The sequence below is a fragment of the Ostrea edulis genome, chromosome 5 (assembly GCF_947568905.1).
Source record: "Ostrea edulis chromosome 5, xbOstEdul1.1, whole genome shotgun sequence".
NCBI classification, from domain to species: Eukaryota; Metazoa; Mollusca; class Bivalvia; order Ostreida; family Ostreidae; genus Ostrea; species Ostrea edulis.
In genome coordinates, this window is record NC_079168.1 from 37,872,589 (window position 1) to 37,892,233 (window position 19,645).

Consider the following 19,645-nt stretch of genomic DNA (forward strand, 5'->3'; position numbering starts at 1 on the left):
TACAAGCCGCAATAGTTGGCGCTCGTCTCTAACGTCCATTTTTCTGGGGCGTCCCGATTTTTTAGCATTTCCCGCACTTCCTCGAATTTCACACCGTTTTACAACAGCATACACGGTTTTCCGGTCCATTTTCAATACCCTAGCAGTTTCAGAATAATTTCCCGTTTGTCTGTAACTGTCTACGACAATTTGTTTCACAGCTGGCGATAAATTCTTAGACTTTCCCATAGCTACATTCAGAAGCTTGTATCAGACGATCATCAAATAAATACCAACATATGACGTCACATATGACGACACAAGACCCTGTACTTATATGTGGTATGCATACGGAATCCCCGTTATCTATATATAGAATTTACAAAAGAAAAAACAAGCCACTTCCGTGAAGTTGGAATTTAGATCCGCCATTTTGTCTATAAACTTTTGGCAGGTGGCTGTATATTGATTGATTTTTATGATTATAAAACTGAATTATCAGTCATCAATTTTATTTGTTGCATTAGCAAAACTCAAAGTGCAAGCGAGATGTGTATCAATTTTCTCATAATCAGTTAATACGTATGAAGGTATATCGTAGAATAATGATTACGGTATTCCTTTGATATTTGTCATTCGGATATTCGTTAGTTCGAGTTAAATTTGTCTTAAATTCATAAGTTACGCTAGTGGTGAACTTAACGATATGAATAAGAGTGAAGAAAATCGGTAATAACGATAATAAGAGTGGAGAAAACCGATAATAACGAATATAGGAGTGGAGAAAAACGGTAACAACGATAGTAAGAGTGGAAAACGATATTAACGATATCAAGAGTGAAGAAAACCGTTAATAACGGTAATAAGAGTGGAGAAAACCGGTAATAATGGTAATAAGAGTGGAGAAAAACGGTAATAAACTATATCAAGAGTAAAGAAAACCGGTAATAACGGTAATAAAAAAAACGATAATAAGAGTAGAGAAAACTGGTAATAATGATAATAAGAGTGAAAAACCCCCGAGTAATAACGATTATAGGAGTGGAGAAAACATACTCTTAATGAGGCGTGAAATGCTTATTGAATACAAGAAGTTATTATCAGGTTAAAGCTTTTATCCTCTACAAATCGTTAGATGTTTTAATATAAGTCAATATGCGAATATCCTTGAACATTTTTAATACCGAGAATCAACACGTCATGTGTGAGACAAAGCTGATACAAAGGGAGATAAGTTGAACGAAACATGATGGACACCTGCAACATTCTGATTTCAATCATCATCAACTCATAACATAAACGAAACCGATTTAAGGTATTCAATGTATAATGACCATATTTCATATCTAATAAATGGAGGGTAGAATATTTGTAATCATGGTATCATTTTAAAGGGTTCATCAAATAAAAATAATCCACCATAGGAATTTTCTAAATTTTGTTTACTGCTTGATTTATTTCACCTAGAATTTAACATTGAAGTATATGGGAAAAGCATGTTTTATTACAATATTTTAAAAACAAATTATATTTTCATACTAATCTCTTGGTAGAAAGTTACATACACTTTCTTTTTATGAAAATATGAAATAGAATTTATCATTGACCACACACATTTTTAGAAAATAAGATTTTTCTTATTTTTACAAAGGGCATACAACTCTTCCAAAAAGTATTAAGTGCAAAAGGGTCAGCTTCTAATCATTTACCAGTCGTGTAAATTTCATCTGCTTCACTTTCATCATTATTTAACAATAAACTTTTATGTTGATGCAAGGTGAAGATAACGAACAGTGATCAATCTCATAACTCCTACAAGCAATACAAAATAGATAGTTGAGCAAACACGGACCCCTGGACACACCAGCGGTGGGATCAATTGCCTAGGAGGAGTAAACATCCCCTGTTGACCGGTCACACCCGCCGTGAGCCCCATATCCTGATCAGGTAAACGGAGTTATCCGCAGTCAAAATCAGTGTGCCAAGAACGGCTTACCAAACGGTATGAAACACGTCAGACAGCATTTGACCCAATGCGAGGTTGTATTGACGAACTAGATCGTTATAACGACCATAGAATTAGCGAAATGCTGACTTCAATCGAGACTGTTGAAATCCCTGTACCATCAACTTGTTTGTCAGTAGCTTACCTCGATTTAAAAACTGACTATACCCAGAACAAGCTCTTGCATATCGAATCAGTTGAGATATATAAACACCATATGCAGGTGATAATGGAATATTGCTACATAAATGTGGGAAGTTCACGATGGAGAAGCTGAAATCATCCCGTTTGTCATACAGTTGAGTTGTCAGTTTGCCGTTAATGTCTACTTTCAATAAAATATCTAAGTATGAAGCAGAAGTGGACGACTCTGTGGTGTCCTTTATTTCGAGCTCACAGGGATATATCAAATCGATATATGAATGAAAGTTATCATTGTTAATAGACAAATTGATCTAAATCCTTCAAAATTGTTCATTATCCTTTCATTATACATGGAATACCTTTAAAAAAAAACATGCTGTGAAAAATCAAAATATCGGAAATATTTCACTCTGTACCTTTAACACTGTCCTGAACTTTGCCGTGTCAATGAACAAACATTGGTTTACAATGGCCAATGCGCTAATTAGCTATGATATTTTGTGCAGAATACAATTTTTTAACAAATGATATTATTTATTTTCGTCGTATTTCATCCTCATTAGATACAATAATATCCCGGGCGTCAGCTATAATGAATGTCTATAAAGAAGAAAAAATCATAACCTGACTACAAATGAGCATCCTCCTCTAGTAAGGTAAGTACCACAATATATCCCAATACTTACGCCTAATCTCAGAAATTTTACGATCTTTTCCTTTTAAAACAAAGCTTACTACAAATCTTCTAAAGGTGCACGTTAATGTAGATCATATATTTATTGTTTTATAAAAACGAGATTTTGCTACATGTAATTCCACTTGCAATTTTTAATTGAAAAAGTTGACATTTCGCAGATATAGATTAGCTTGAACTTCATGAACGAGCTATCCATGCATCATTCAGAGTTATATCATTGGTAGAAAAAAAAATTCTCGTTAAAGTTTTTCTATCTTTTTTTTCCCTTTTTTTTTTTTCTTCTTTTTTTTTTTTTTTTTTTTGGAATAAAAAAAGAATAACAGTCATGAAATAACAACTAATGATATGAAAGACTAATTTCTGGTGATCAACTCCAAGTTGATGGTAATTTTGTTTATTGCTTTGTTACATAAGAACTAACAGAGAAAATATTTCAAATCTTGAAGATGTCAATTAAGAAATATATTTCATTTTTAAAAATACATAACGGCATGAATTGCGACGCTTCACGCCAACATACTTCATAACGCGTTAGTGCTTCATGAAAAGTAAGCCAGTATCACGCGATGTTCATGCCGTCACGCATTTTCAAAATTTAAAAATGAAATTCATTTTTTTTAATTTTACATTTTATTTTCACTTCTGTCAGAATGTACCCAGTCGTAAAAATAATCGCACTATCTTTATCAAAATTCATACGCACATTGTTCACATTCATCATTTAAATTGGTAAATATATCGAAGGCAAAAACATTAAAAATATAAATATTGCAATTTGACCAAACAAAGTTGTTATGATGTCTTTTGAGATGAAATCATTAAAAATCTAATTTATTAGATTAATTGCTTTGATGATAAACTTTAATCAGTATTTGAAATTAGCATGTTTCATTCACGGCATATATATGATAGTAAATGCTAAGTCATTTTCACTCCTAAAGTCTCGAGTTTTATAACGCATTTTCCAATTTATACAGGAGTGAAATATATAAGTCACATAAAAGAACAATCAGCAGAAAAGAAAACACCATTGGTTGAGCTAAGGTCCGATAACAATGAACAATACTTCAGCAGTATTAGAAAACACAACTGCGCCATGCTCGACGAGCCTGTGTTCTCAGAATCAGAATGTTTCTCAGGGACCACCAGGTACTAGTATATACGATGATGTATTGGAGGGGCTGGCATACGTGAATTATGTTTTGTTGCCCACCATGCTAGTACTGGGTATCGGGGGAAATATTCTCACCATTACCATTATGACGTCACCAAAGTTCCGTAAGCTGACCTGCAGGTTCTATCTGATATTTCTGGCCCTGTCCGACTTGGCGCTGTTACTTACACAACCATTCAATAAAATGTTTGTAATCAAAATGTTCGGTGAAGATGTACGGGCAATATCAGATGTAGGGTGCAAGATCTTTTTCTGGTTTTTTCGTACCGGGAAAATGACATCCTCTTGGTTTGTCGTGTGCCTCTGCATTGAAAGATTCATTGCAGTTTGGTTTCCCTTGAAAGCAAAAATAATTTCCACATCGAAGTCAGCATGGATACAAATCAGTTGCGTGTATTTAGTAATAGGGACTTTTAATGGGATCTGGACAAAAAACTCCAAGGTCCTTTCTGATGGTAAATGCTATCCTGACCACTTTGACAAGAAAGATCATTCGGCTGCGGAGGAATACAAGGCGATGTTGACCGCTGGTTCCAGCCTCTACTCTCTAGTGCCTCTATGCCTCCTCGTCACCGTGACGCCACTGATCGTGTTTAAGTTAGCCAGACACAGGCAACAACGCAAACGTCTCGCGGCAACATCCAAGAGCGACACCGCCCAAGCAACCAAAACCACGGCCATGCTCATCGGTATCGTGGTCGCTTACTTCGTCTTAGTGCTGCCGATTACTCTTCTTCACAACATCGCTTTCTACATGGGAATGAAATCGTTCGGGGACAACCCCAAAGGATTCCTCATCTTCCGGGACGTGGCTCAGATTTTGGAGCAAATCAATTACGGCATCAACTTTTACCTCTACATTCTTACATCCACTCAGTTTCGTCATCAACTGATCTCGTACTTAACCGAAAACAGAATATATAAAATGCTACGACAGGTTACCTCGACCGGAAGTCGAACCACGTCTAGCAAGCTGTCCCAGAATACCCCTGATAACAAGGACTTGGAAGAAAAGGCCTAAAGAAATGAAGTGTTTTATGGCACTTTGTATACACTAAATCAAACATTAAGTATAGAGAATTTAACATATCTAATGTTGCATGAATTCATTTTACATATTCCTTTATGACTTCAATAAGTGTGTTAAGCGAAATCGTAGTGTATGTTATGCAATTGTTGACATTTCTGGGGTCAGGGGAAAAGTGAAGATAACGAATAGTTATGCTTTAGGTACCTTAGAACTACATTATTCACCAAGCTCCGGGGGAGGGGGAGGTTAACATTTCGGGTAGCTAAAACACCGTGTTTTATTATATTGAATAATGCATACATGTTATCCCCACGAATCACGCGGGCCTTAGCGAGACACCGGTAAATCTTCTGCTAAGGCATTTTTCTCCTTCTAATTTAATTACCTCTATCATTTCATTCATTTTAAACATTTTATTAACTTATTTGTTTAATTTGATTGCCAGTCTCAGTGCGGCACTGATGTGATAACAATCACTAACAGTATCCAGTAAGTAAGTAAGTAAGCCAGTTTCAGTTGTTTAACATGGGTAATCAACTTATAGATGACGCTTGAACATAAGCCACCGTTTCGTAAATTGCGTATTATTGAGTCTCTCATTAGTTCTCATGTCATCGTACGTCAACGTTCATTGTTGTCTAATCCAAATGTAGTTACGTGTGTTCTACTAGATAACTAACGTTAGTGCTAATCATTCCTATACGAATTTTATAAGAGCAGTGAATTCAGTGAGCGATGGTTACCAGGAAAGGCTAGTTCATGGATCATCAGAGAAAAAGTGACGCAAAAAGAATTAGGTTAATCCTAACCCAAACTGTCGGACGTAAAACATTTCCGGTTTTCTTTTAATCTTAGTGGCAAGTCTAGCATTAGAATTTCATCGCACCAACAAACACGAGAAGACAGACATCCAACAGGGGGAGTTTTTTTTCCAGTTGACACCAGTACTGTCATTACTTTCTTATTTCTTGCATACATGTAGTTCTGTATTGATGTAATTGTATATACATGTAGTTCTATATTGAATAATTGTATATTTTCATATTGATGTGATCGTATGCTAGTATTTCTATAATATTTGTGTATTTCTATATGCCTGTTGACAATGGGCAGTGTCGTGGTATGATATAAATAAATTATCAATCTGGTTTTAAAAATAAATATAACTGTTGCAATGATTTATATTTGACAGGCACCACAACTGGTCTATAATGTAAACAAATAATGTAAACGGATGCTTCGTCGAGAACCAGTTTAAAGTAATATTTAGAGTATCCTGATACGAGTGGAGGGGGCGGAGTCTCCTGATACGAGTGGAGGGGGCGGAGTCTCCTGATACGAGTGGAAGGGTCGGAGACTGACATCGGAAGATGCACGCGTTCAAGGTTCCTGCAAATATTCTATATTTTATCACATTCGCAAATTATAGCATCTTTGTTGATTTTTGAAAATGGCGTGACCATAAACTAATTCAAAACGGGCCAATAAATGGTTCGTCAATTTTAAATTCATTGTATCTTGTTTAACGTCACCAAGACCGGTGAAGGACTTCAAATTTAAGCCTATACTCGGCACTTACGGCATTGAGCATTGAGCAGTGAGCGTTCATCAGCGTGCCACATTTATTGTGACACGGGACAACCGTTTTTAAGGTCATCTCCAAGGACCCGTGACATTCACACCTGATGCCGAGCGATTTGCGTTTCACTCCGTTTTCACGACTTAGGTCTGTCGCGGCCGGGATTCGAACCCCGACCTTCCGCATACGCCTTCCGCATAAGGGGCGAACGCTCTACCTCTAGACCACTGCGGCGGTCGTCATATTTAGAGAAAATTACCAACATGGACGACGGGTGAGATACGGATACAGGAAGTGGGGATTTCGTTTGTGGTAAAGTGAATCTTTTTCTTCCACATTTAATTAAAACGCACCTTTTCTATTTCAATTGATTGAATATTGTTTAACGTACATGTACCTCTCGAGAATATTTCACTCATATGGAGACGTCACTACTGCCGGTGAAGGGCTGCAAAATCCAGGCCTATGCTCTGCTCTCATGGCCTTTGAGCAGGGAGGGATCTTTATCGTGTCACACCTGCTGCGACACGGGACCTCGGTTTTTGCGGTCTCATCCGAAGGACCGCCCCATTTAATCGCCTCTTACGACGAGCAAGGGGTACTGAGGACCTATTCTAACCCGGATCCCCACGGGATATTTCAACTGAAAACAATGCAAAACCTTAAAAAAAAAACAACATTCAATGTAATACATGCCCCTGTAAAAAATTCAAGGTTACTAGTCTATGAATATATAGGTGTCGGTGACGGCATAAATGGTTTGTCGCGGTGGCCGAGAGGTTAGAGCGTTCGCCCGCATGCGGAAGGCCGGGGTTCGAATCCCGGCCGCGACAGACCGAAGTCGTTAAAACAGGTAGTGAAAGTTCCATCGCCAAACGCTTGGCATCAGGTGTGAATGGCACGGGTCCTCGGAGATGACCTTAAAAACGGATGACCCGTGTCACAGTAGATGGGGCACGCTAAAGAACTCTCACTGCTCAATGGCCGTAAGCGCCGAGCATAGACCTAAATTTGAAGCCCTTCACCGGTCTTTGTGACGTCTCCATATGAGTGAAAAATTCTCGTGCGAGACGTTAAGCAAGATACAATCAATTAATCAATGACGTCATAAAATGAACAAATTATCCGCAAGGTATTTGTATACTACAACGCGCATTTCTAAACACTACTCGTGTTTTGCTGTAGAAATAGCAGCGCATATATGTGCTGAGGTAGTTTTACTCAATATAACAATAAACGACACGTGATAAATATTTATTTTACTCATAATATCAGAAAACGGTATCTGATCACATATGTGTTCTTTTCTCCAACAAAACAAAAAACAAACAATTATTATTACAAATTATATGTAATTATAACATTCATGGAGTCACACAAAATATATATTTTTCTTTTTAAAAAGGTGGTATTTCTAAATTTTATATGACAATTTTATAGTTGTATCTTAACTAGCCTGGTGCCCTGGCCTTCCCATAATGCTCCGCAAATGAAGAAGGCCAGGGCACCAGGCTATATCTTAACACGATACGCAGTGACAGAAACCAATCACTATCGTGCATACATATATGTAGTTCTTTAAAGTATATTGCCTGATAATGCAATCATATTAAAAGCTCATATCAAAAATAAAATTATTCGAAGCTGTGAGTTTTTGGTTCGCATGGGACTTTATGAACGTTGGTAGGTATGTTTGGACACAGGTATGGTGGGAAATATGTTAGGAATTCTTTACAGTAAATTTCAAAGACGGCGATGATAGAATAAAACGATATGAAGCCTCAACCGTGCGCAGAAACACCTGCGCCGAAATAAAAAAAAATGTGGGTTTTTTTTTCTAGGGGTGGACATGTGTATGGAGCGCCAAATTAACATAAACTCAAATAACTGAAGATATCTTCAATTATTTGAAGATATCATCAATTCATTTGATGCGCGCAACAATTGAATTAAAGATCTCTTCAAATAATTAATGATATCTTCAATTCTGAATTATTGCGCGCATTAAATGAATTGATGATAGCATTAATTCTTCTGCTGAATTGATGCGCGCTTTAATTGAATTAATGATCTCTTCAAATGACTTAATGATATCAACAATTGAATTGATGCGCGCTACAATTCAATTAAAGAGAGCAATAATTGATATAATGCGCGCATTAAATCAATTGATGAGAGCAATAATTGAATTGATGCGCGCATTAATTAATTTGATGAGAGCAATAATGGATTTAATGCGCGCATTAATTCAGTTATTGCTCTCTTCAATTGAATTAATGATATCTTTAATTCATTTAAAGAGAGCAATAATTCTTTTAGAGAGAGCAACTAAATAATTAAAGATATCTTCAATTCAACATATCCACAATTGAATTAATGATATCTGTAATTGAATTGTTGCTCTCTTTAAAAGAATTGATGCGCGCATTAATTCCTTATACAAAAGCATTGTAAATAATTAAAGATATCTTCAATTGAATTAAAGAGATCATCAAATTATTTATACCGAGCTCTAAATCAATTATTGCGAGCAATATTTCTACGAAATTAATGCTCTCATCAATTGAATTGAAGAGAGCAATAATTGAATTAATGCGCGCATCAAATCTATTATTGCTCTCATTAATTCAATTGATGCTCTCATCAATTGAATTGAAGAGAGCAATAATTGAATTAATGCGCGCATTAAAACAATTATTGCTCTCATTAATTCAATTGATGCTCGCATTAATTCAATTGATGAGAGCAATAATTGAATTGAAGCGCGCATTAATTCATTTGATGAGAGCAATAATTGATTTAATGCGCGCATTAATTCAATTAAGAGAGCAATAATTGAATTGATGATATCTTCAAATAATTGAAGATATCTTCAATTATTTGAGTTTATGTTAATTTGGCGCTCCATACATGTGACTCTTTGTTCTGTCTTAATATTTTCTCAGAGCGCTACTGATCTACAGCTAATTAAAGCCCGCTTGATCTATTGCGTCTTTTAATGCTGTGTGAGAAAACACGCGCCCTTAGAATCCAGAAAAGTTTGAAATCATTTAAAGCTTCACAATATGGAGAGACTATTGAAACAAATGTACTTTTTACTAAATACACAACAGTAGTATTGCTACTGTGCCAAGATATGTGCAACCCTCTTTGACCAACTGACGATCAACTGTTAGAAAATATTCACTGTAAATCATGCAATGTTCAGCAACGTATAGGAAGTCAGACATTTAGAATTATAAGACTACAAAGCGCTGTATAAAACGAACGCAGTGTGTTTGATACGTGATGCAGATTAGCGGCTAAAATATTTAAGAAATAAAGTTCCAGTGGCGGATTTAAGGGGAGCGGGGGCGAATTTTCAGATTTTATAAGGCTAGAAATATGTCAAATTCAAGGTAAATCGTGGTCTCTTGTTTTTAGACAAATGTAAACGATAAAAGAAGCAATAATTTCTTCCACTCTCGGAGGAATAAATGACAAAATCTTTTGATTTACTGAATTACTTTCATTGGGAGAACTTACATTTTTCCAAAAACCCTTAAAATGCGTCATTTTATTAATTTCACCTTATTAAAATTGACAGAAAATAGTAAAAATTATTACATAGGAGACATATTTCTAGCCTTATAAAATCTGTAAAATCCAGGAGCTTCCGGGGCTTCGCCCCCTGGACCCCCACCACGGCTTTGCCCTGGACCCACTGGGGGCATCAAGGCGGCCCCCAGACCCCCCCCCCCGCCTCTTAAAAAGTTGCGCCCCCCTAACCGCAATTCCTGGATCCGCCCCTGAGTTCTGTTTTGAAAATACAACTGCAACGCTTCACATCACACCAACATACTTTTCATGAAGCACATTGTTAGTGCCGATGTAATTTAATACCGATGTGCCGGCAAATTGAAGAACGAGCGTAGAGCATCATTCCGTGGTCACGAAACAATAGATACCAAAACAGCATTCTCTACCCAGAGTTCCGTGCGCTCCTAGAGTTCCGTGCGCTCCTCGCACTATACCTCTGTCAACGGCTTTTTACAGAAATCTTGTAAAAGTTTCTTTGATCCAACATTTATGTTTTGGACTAAATATTTAGTCATATTATGATATGTTTTTGGTGCAATCAAATTTATGCTTACTGTAAATTGTTTAAAATCGCCGTTTTCTGATCATAAATTTGGAACTACTTCGTAATATGCGTATGAATGTAGGATATACACGTGGTGGAGATTTAAATGTAAACATGGAATCAAAAGTAAGACAGGCTGTAAAAATACGATAAAACTTGTAAAATAAGAGACAAACAGCTAAATGGTAAATATGCACTTATTAAAGTGTCAGTTGGCTATGAAAAGAGCCTGATGTATCACCTGTTGCCTGAACGTTTAAAGGGAAAGGAAACCGAGAATGATTGTTTATATCATGTGATTATATTGTCACGTGATTCCAAGCGTGTGGAGCTTGCGTAACGCGCCCTCTGGTGAGAGAATGACCAAAACAGTAATCTCGGTTGAGATTCGGCTCAGCTGAATATTTGGACTGACGCTTTCACCGAATCTCGGAGCAGTCCTTCATAATTCATGTCTGGAAAGTTACTATCAGCTTCGGCTACACGACGGCCAGTTCTAGCAATTAATGTGCACTTATTTGACACTGCTGTTCGCTTCAAATAAGTGATTTGACTATCAAACTAACTCTCTATCTCTATTAATTTTGTATTGCTTACCGTCTAGGTACATGTATAAGAATCCCAAAATGAAAATAGGCACTAAATTTTCCGTTCAAATGAAGACTTCCATGGCGCAATATTTTATCTCCTGGAATTGAAGAGTTCCTATAGTCTGCTTTATCTAGTTACTGATGCATTGTATCTCTACATACCTACTTGCACTTCGCTAATTTAAAAAACAAACTATAGGAACTCTTCAATTTTGGGAGATAAAATATTGCGCCGCAGAAGTCTTCATTTGAACGGGAAAATAAGTGATGGTTTATTTTATGGAATTTACATATTTAGACGGTAAGTAATACAGCATTAATAGTGATACAGATTTAGTTTGATAGCCAACTAACTGATTTGAAGCGAACAGCAGTGTCACTTAAGTGCACATTAATTGCTAGAACCGTTCGAAGCTGATGGTAACTTTCCTAGACTGCTCCGAGATTCGGTGAAGGCGTCAGTCCAAATATTCAGCCAAGCCGAATCTCAACCGAGATTAACCAAAACAGATGTGTGATATTTGGGAAAATCCCTCAAGTTTTAAGCTTCCTTCAACGTGATTGGCGAGATTGACATTAAAAAAAATTGTGAAATCAACGCTATTGTTTAGTGTGGTTTTGTGATTGATGTAAATGTACATGTGTGAACAATTGTCAAACACAATTTGAAAGATTATCCTGGCAAAATCATGTTGAAATATAAATGTGTAAAGTTTCCCACTCCAACATACATTAGCAATTTGGAGGAAAAAGGCCCGTACCATGTGATGAAAATGGCATCCATGGTTGATTTCCTTCTATACAATTAAAAGAGAATTTTAAATAGCTAGTATATGTAGAAATTTATTACAATCTTGAGATTCCTGTCTTACACACCATGCAGATTTGGATCACAGAGTAAGTTCATGTGTAAGGATAGAAATTATTCTGATATCTATCTAAGTATCCGTGTCCTTGCTAAGTCGTCACACTGCTTAACTCTGGACGACTTGCATTTATCTCCTCCGCTGTCGAGAGATCCACTAAAACTAAACCTCACGAAATCAAATGATTTAGCAATATTCGAGGAAACTCGAGTGACTGTAAATACCGTGAGAGAGAGAGAGAGAGATCCCAAAAATCGCATCATTCCCTCGCAAAATTGCATATTGTAAATAACATCCCTGTTAATGCTGTTGAACTCCGACACACTAAATGATTTATGTTATATTCCAGTGATCTTAACATAAAATTTTCACCCGTAAAAATAGTCCAAGAACCTATAGAAACTAAACACAATTATGATGGCATGCAGGCCTGACAAAATGTGGAGTATAAGAGAGGAAATATTTTTGCTTAATTTAATGTAAAAACCATCAATTAAACACTTAAGTTTGATGTTGTGACAAGTGTTGTGGTGTGAGAGATGTTGATGACGGAGACCTTAAGTTTCCATTGCATTAGATACGCATGCAGTGGCGTAGCTACACTGTAGCACTGTATGCACGTGCTTACAAATATTTTCGTTAATTTTTTATCACATATTACGAAAAATGTTCTCAGCTTCGGGGGGGGGGGGGGATTCCGCCCCCCCACACCCCCTGCTTACAAATATTTCAAACGTAGCTACGCCACTGGCATGTAAGTAAAAAGATGAAATGAATTAAAGTTTTCATTTAGTTGGTAACTATTCTTATAGACATGTAAGTATTAATGTATAAAAATATGCAAAGCAGATTTGGATTGGAAGTTGTGTTTCATCCCTGTAAATAACATCCCTGTTAATGCTGTTGAACTCCGACACACTAAATGATTTATGTTATATTCCAGTTTACATAACTCGTCTGGTGGCATCACATGTATATACAATTATACATACAGTAGCCTATATGTAGAAATGATTTCAATGTTAAAATTTAGACATGTAATGAACATAGAGCTTTTTATTTTTTCTATAAATCTATCATTACCTCATTTTGATAAATTCCACATCGTAAATTCTTTTTCTGACAAAGACAACGGTATGCCTGTGGTAGTTTTTCTCAACTTGACGGGAAAAGCCGAGCGATGTTCCGATTGACTCAGCATTCCGATTCCGATGAGTGTATTACATTTCTCGGTTGTTCCTCATCTTTTCTCTGTATCTTTTTTTTGATACATGTAGTTCAATTTGATTCTGAGATTTATAGAAAAACTTACTTTTTTCAATGGTTTTTGAAGGTTTTAATGGACTTTTGCCAAAGTGAAGTCGAATCAGACAGTGGACTTTGAACATCAAATTCAAATGGAAAGTACCTTTGTGCAGAGGATTTACTTTTCCTTGTAAACACCAAATGAGTACTTGATACAGTTGGAAAACAGACGTTTGCTGCACAATTCTTTTTATGCTTATCTAAAATCCTAATACATGTATATGAATTGATGATTTCAAAGAGTCATAGGACTAGAAAACATTAGCGCTTCAAGTCAAGCATGCTGGTGTGTAGGGGCTGCAGTTCATACCCTCATGTATATTTTCAAAAATGAAATTCATTTCTTTAATTTACATTCTATTTTCATTTCTGTTGGAAAATTCTCAGCCATTGAAATCATCAAGATTTATTCGCACATCGTTCACATTCATGGGAAAATGGTTATCATATCAATTAGTAAAACCAATTGGTATCAAAAACAAATATCTTTCAAATGTAAATATTGTGTTATGTACTCATTACGTACTGTTGGTGTGGTATGTCTTCTTGTTGATTATTGTGGTATATGATGAACTCGTGGTATGTATGTTGTGTATTCTTTACTGTTTAAAATACACCTGTACAGTCAATGTTGTCGAGAAATGCGCACAAACAAAATAGAATTTCAGTCATGTTTAAATCACAAACAGCAGATCAGTAACTTCTGAATATGTTTAGCAAATGTAATGGTGTATTGCACAGTAAAATCGACGCAAAGTTTAAGAAATGCATGTGCAGAGAAAAGCGCGAAAAGGTACTAACACAATTGTAATATCGCTATACCGCTATGATAATCAATATTTATATTCAAAGTCCTGACGTAGCAAATATAATGGTATCTGTGGACAAGTGTCTGGTATCATTTATGAGACATTGGTCTCGCGCGGGAACGACTTTCTGTGGGCCTGCGATTGGCAATGACGGCTGATAACACCCTCTGTGGAAGAGCTGTATGTCTGAAGACTCTCTCTGGAGGTCGTAGGTCACTTCCAGTTGAGACGGGTCTTAAATGTGGAGATGGGGTATAATGGGTTTCCAGTGTGGATACTCTCTTGCGTTGAACCACGGGGATGTCCGTTTGCCGCAAGAAGACAGACCGTTTTACGCGGCGATTCAACACTTCATCACTTTGACCTAAGAACTGTCCAACTTTTCTTTCAATGTTATTACAATTTTCTTTTTCTGTCTGTTTCCAGTTCTTTATTAGCCCGCAATAGAATTTGTTTCTGTCAGTAATTTCGTCCGGATCAAAATACCTACATTCTGACGCTTTAGTTCCCAGTCTGCCGGTAGAGCGACACCTATCCAAAAGAGCTTTATCCTCCTTAAGCGCACGCGCCGTTGCCGGCCTCAGATCTATTTTAGATTTTGTCTGATCCGACAAAAGCGATGGGTCAATTTCTACTTCTGGATCATTCAGTTCAAGTTTAGGTTTGAAAAAGTTGGAAACTTTGCTTTTAAGGAACGATGGCGGTCCAGTTTTGGGCCTGGCTGGTGACTTCACGGACACGGGTACAGCAGGCATGCCGAAGTCCACGTCATCACGTGATTCCTCTACCACAGTCTTTGACCTTTGTATTTCCCTTTGTCTGTCTCTTATTCTTTTCAATCGCTTCTTCATTTCCTTCTGGCTTCTTTTAATGTCGGCCACAGAATTATGTTTTTCAATTCTTATCGTGGACAATTCTTTCTGTAAAACCTTTTCGTCCCTCTTCTTCGCCAGCACCAGCGCCACTTCCTGTTTTTCTATTGTCATTATTCACCTGCAAAAACACCCCCCAAAAGCTCATCGTAAAGTCAATCATTTTAATCACATATCATTAAATGCTGAGATCAATTAAAATGAAAACGTAAATCCTATTTAATTTTAATATGAAGACAACCCCAAGTACGTCGTTCAATGATTTAAATTTAATCAAAAGAAGGTTTAAATTCTGCCTTTTCATTTCTAAAAAATCAATTAATGTCATATCTGGTCTCTTCTATAAATCTTCACCTGTGATTTGGTAATGCAATCAGGAGATTTGTATTGTTTGCTTTTATATCCACATTAACATTACGTAGAGAGTGAAAAGTTTCGCCGACTCATTGTAGCACAATGCGCGATTACTTTCAAGATAAAGAAAGGTACAAACTCAATTTTGAAACTTCAATAACAAAATGTTCTGGTTGAATTTATTCCGAAATCAATTTGCCTTCCGTATCTTAAGTTTAGAGGTCAAATCCTAGGGAGAACCTAGTCGTCTGCGTTTGCCAAATCGACAATGGCTAGAAATCATCAATTGGTGTCACACAAAGACTCCCAACGAATAGTACGTCATAAGTCCCCTGTGAATCTATACATAGAAGAAATTAGCTATCTCTTCTTGTCAGATAATAGTAGAAAGAAAAACTAGAAAACGCAACTTATAAACCATCGATGCGATTGGAGACGTACGAAAGCAGGATAGGCTCATTTTTGAGGAAGTAAAAATAATCAACTCCTTATAAAGGGTTGATTATCTTGTTATAACGAGTTAGTTATCTCGTTAGAGCTAGTCATCTCGTTATAACGAGTTAATCATCTCTTTATAACGAGTTAGTCATCTCTTTATAACGAGTTAATCATCTCTTTATAACGAGTTAGTCATCTCTTTATAACGAGTTAATCATCTCTTTATAACGAGTTAGTCATCTCGTTATAACGAGTTAATCATCTCATTATAACGAGTTAATCATCTCTTTATAACGAGTTAGTCATCTCTTTATAACGAGTTAATCATCTCTTTATAACGAGTTAATCATCTCTTTATAACGAGTTAGTCATCTCGTTATAACGAGTTAATCATCTCGTTATAACGAGTTAATCATCTCTTTATAACGAGTTAATCATCTCTTTATAACGAGTTAGTCATCTCGTTATAACGAGTTAATCATCTCGTTATAACGAGTTAATCATCTCTTTATAACGAGTTAATCATCTCTTTATAACGAGTTAGTCATCTCGTTATAACGAGTTAATCATCTCTTTATAACGAGTTAGTCATCTCGTTATAACGAGTTAGTCATCTCGTTATAACGAGTTAGTCATCTCTTTATAACGAGTTCGCCATTTCGTTACGTGCATAACGAGTGAGTATAAATGGATACATTCAATCAAAAGGACCTTTTCTTTGCAATAACTCAACATAACGTTCTGGAATTCTTTAACTCGCATGGAAGTCCATTTAGAATTCGTGATTATTTTTAATAGGTCCTAAATGGCTTCCGTAAAATCGCCAAAACTCAAGCCTGGTCACCTACAATGAAATCTGACAGAATCTTTCATTATATCAAGTGTAATATGGTAGAATTCCATGAAGGGGACACTATTCACGGTGTGGTGATTGTTTGAGAAAATAAAATATCTAGTTTATAAACAATTATTTTACGATTACTATTATGTGGAACTGTTAGCCGTGGTTAAAAGATGACGAGAAAATTTATATTTCTTGCTCCTAACAATCAAATGATAAGTGATGAAATATTTTCTTCAATTTAACAAGAAGACTGACTTTCCGTTGTCGGGATTTTATTTATCGCTTTAATAACTAATCGAATTGTGCAAAAATAGTTTATCAAAATTGTATAGCTGAATCGCAAAAAATCAGCGAGATACAGATTCTATCGAGAATATACATATATCTATACTACTTAATGTCAATCCACCAATAAATGATATAATCATTAATTACTATAATACCAGGTGACAAATATATACATGTATCTAACACAGAAAATCATTACTAAATGTACTTCATATTGAATTCAATGCACAGGCCGACCAAGCCTACAGAAGCTTGGTTTTATTCTCCTGTTAAAACATCACGGAAAATAAGAGACCATTTACTCAAATACTAGTGCATGTGCAATGTATAAATTTACAAACGAATTCAGTCACGCATTAGATCGTCTGAAAATTAATTTACCTTGGTGACCCCCCCCCCCTCTCTCTCCCAATATATGTAGTTTTGGAAACAATTAAAATTGATACGAGGGTGGGTGACATGGATTTGTCGATATTATTGCAAATGATAAAGTTGACTTGGCAAGTTAATTAATTGGCAAGTTAATTATTTCGTTATATCGAGATAGTCATCTACAATATAATGAGATAATTAACTCGTTATAACGAGACACTAACACATAATTAACTCGCTATATAACAATAAAATTATTTTTTTCCTTAAAGATGAGCCCAATTGGCTTCCATGGCAATGAGTTTCACTGTACATGTTTTAACTAATGATAGCGATATGTAACAAAGTACGACTATATACACCCAAATAATGTCAAATTCCAACAAATCTTCAACAAACAGAAAGCAATTAATCAAACAAAGTACGACTATATACACCCAAATAATGTCAAATTTCAACAAATCTTCAACAAACAGAAAGCAATTAATCAAACTACGTTAATCAATAAAAACAATTATTGGAGGAGTTAATTCCCCTCGTTAGGGTACCCTTTACGCGTTTTACTTACAAAATATATATATAAATGATAAATATGCTATACTTAATTGTATTGCATTCTTATTTTTTACCTGCACTTTAAATAAAAGTCAAAGATGATAAACTAATCTCCTTATCAATTCCGAAATGTTTAACGTATCTCCATGGATATGAATAATTCCATCCACATTCGTAATACTTACATGTACATTTAATCTCCAGAAATCACTCGAGGTTCTTCACATTTGCTCTATATAAACCATTGGTGTGTTAACGTGGTCATTTGTTTATACAACCCAATCGATGAACCGATATTGTCCTTTAAGTGTTTTTAGTAATACCGGCAAAAGTCATCTTTTATAACCCTGCGGGTGAAATCTCCCTATTGTCGGTGTGGCTCCGCGGATAAATCACGGACGGCGGGGCACGTCCTCCCGGTCTCCCGATACAATGGTATCTCACTCCGCTAACACGCACGCCTGAAGACCTGATGATTTGGATTGATATTTCAAACAATGCAAGAGCGCTTACAGAATGGCTCTATTATAATCTTTAAATGCAAAATTTGAAATAGCTTTGACTATGGAATCATCGCTTGATTATGGGGAAGGTAGCGGATCGCTGGGCATACCACTGATCTATCTACAAAGATCGGTTCCTCGCGGAGATTTAAGACCCAAGACTGGAGTTCGGTCCTTCTTGACAAATATTTAATACAACCTGCACGAGTCTGCTGGTAAACACAGAACATGGCACTTTATTTAAACGGATGCGGTATCAATTACACGTATCTACAAAACAAATACTGACATTGTAGTCTAGTAGCGTGTGCCATATAAATCTTTTAAATATTTTAAAACAAATACAGTAATTAAACTGAATCCAGGCGGAGAACGTAGTTACAATAAAATGATTCAATTTTCCCTGATCGATCAAATTATGTTTGAAAGTTGCTAAGTTTACCCCGACATTCCATGTGATATTGACGGGTGTATCTTTCCAAATACTGGATGCATTTTTAATCATAATTTCAGCTGGTATAGATGAACAGTTTTTGTGTTATCATTTTGATTGACATTTACACAAAATACACAAGTGCAAAGTGTTAATCTTCTGACGTGTTAAAACCTTCTAGAATTGCACTCAATTTTCAATATCAAGCTTTTTGACCAACTTTTAAATCCAAAGTATTATCTGCATATATTAGGTACACTCTGATTTTTAATTAATATTCAATAACATTCTATACCTGTATAGACAGCCGGCAGAGTGTTGAATATATGCAAACAATATAAAGCAAATCAAAATATTTGCGTTCCGTTTGGAATGACTCGAGGGGTATTGTGATAATATGTCATCATGCTAAGCACTAGAATAAAGCTGATATCCAGGATGTTGGCTGTTTAACATATATATAACATATGCGTTCACAAGAATATTTGATGTTAGCATTAGGCAAGAAATCATTATGCAAAATTGACCGCACAAACTATTATATCTGCCCTTATCAACCATTGACCGTAAAACCACCATAACTGAATCCTGTTCGCTTTCTGTTTTAGGTCGACTTTGGGATTTGTCTGCCATTATCAGACTGAATCCTGTTCGCTTTCTGTCTTAGGTCGACATTGAGATTTGT

The 19,645-nt window shown here is 36.0% G+C and overlaps 2 protein-coding genes across 2 annotated transcripts; one reads left to right on the top strand and one right to left on the bottom strand.

Annotated features, from left to right (window-relative positions):
* The first annotated feature begins 3,822 nt into the window (after positions 1 to 3,822).
* Positions 3,823 to 5,020, top strand: LOC125651189 (growth hormone secretagogue receptor type 1-like). The gene has a single exon (XM_048879771.2). The coding sequence runs from the start codon at positions 3,881 to 3,883 to the stop codon at positions 5,018 to 5,020; it is 1,140 nt and encodes a 379-aa protein (XP_048735728.2). The 5' UTR covers positions 3,823 to 3,880.
* Positions 5,021 to 13,882: 8,862 nt separating this feature from the next.
* LOC125652801 (uncharacterized) lies at positions 13,883 to 18,773 on the bottom strand. Its single transcript, XM_048882203.2, has 2 exons — positions 18,210 to 18,773; positions 13,883 to 15,294 (listed from the first exon to the last, which is right to left on the bottom strand). Exon 2 carries the CDS (start codon positions 15,285 to 15,287, stop codon positions 14,391 to 14,393), a length of 897 nt encoding a protein of 298 aa, XP_048738160.1. The 5' UTR covers positions 15,288 to 15,294; positions 18,210 to 18,773; the 3' UTR covers positions 13,883 to 14,390.
* Between the last annotated feature and the right edge of the window lie 872 nt (positions 18,774 to 19,645).

What these genes read in the sequence shown, in the direction of transcription:
- LOC125651189 (XM_048879771.2), top strand. Translation starts at nt 3,881, where the DNA reads ATGAACAATACTTCAGCAGTATTAGAAAACACAACTGCGCCATGCTCG.
- LOC125652801 (XM_048882203.2), bottom strand. Translation starts at nt 15,287, where the DNA reads ATGACAATAGAAAAACAGGAAGTGGCGCTGGTGCTGGCGAAGAAGAGG.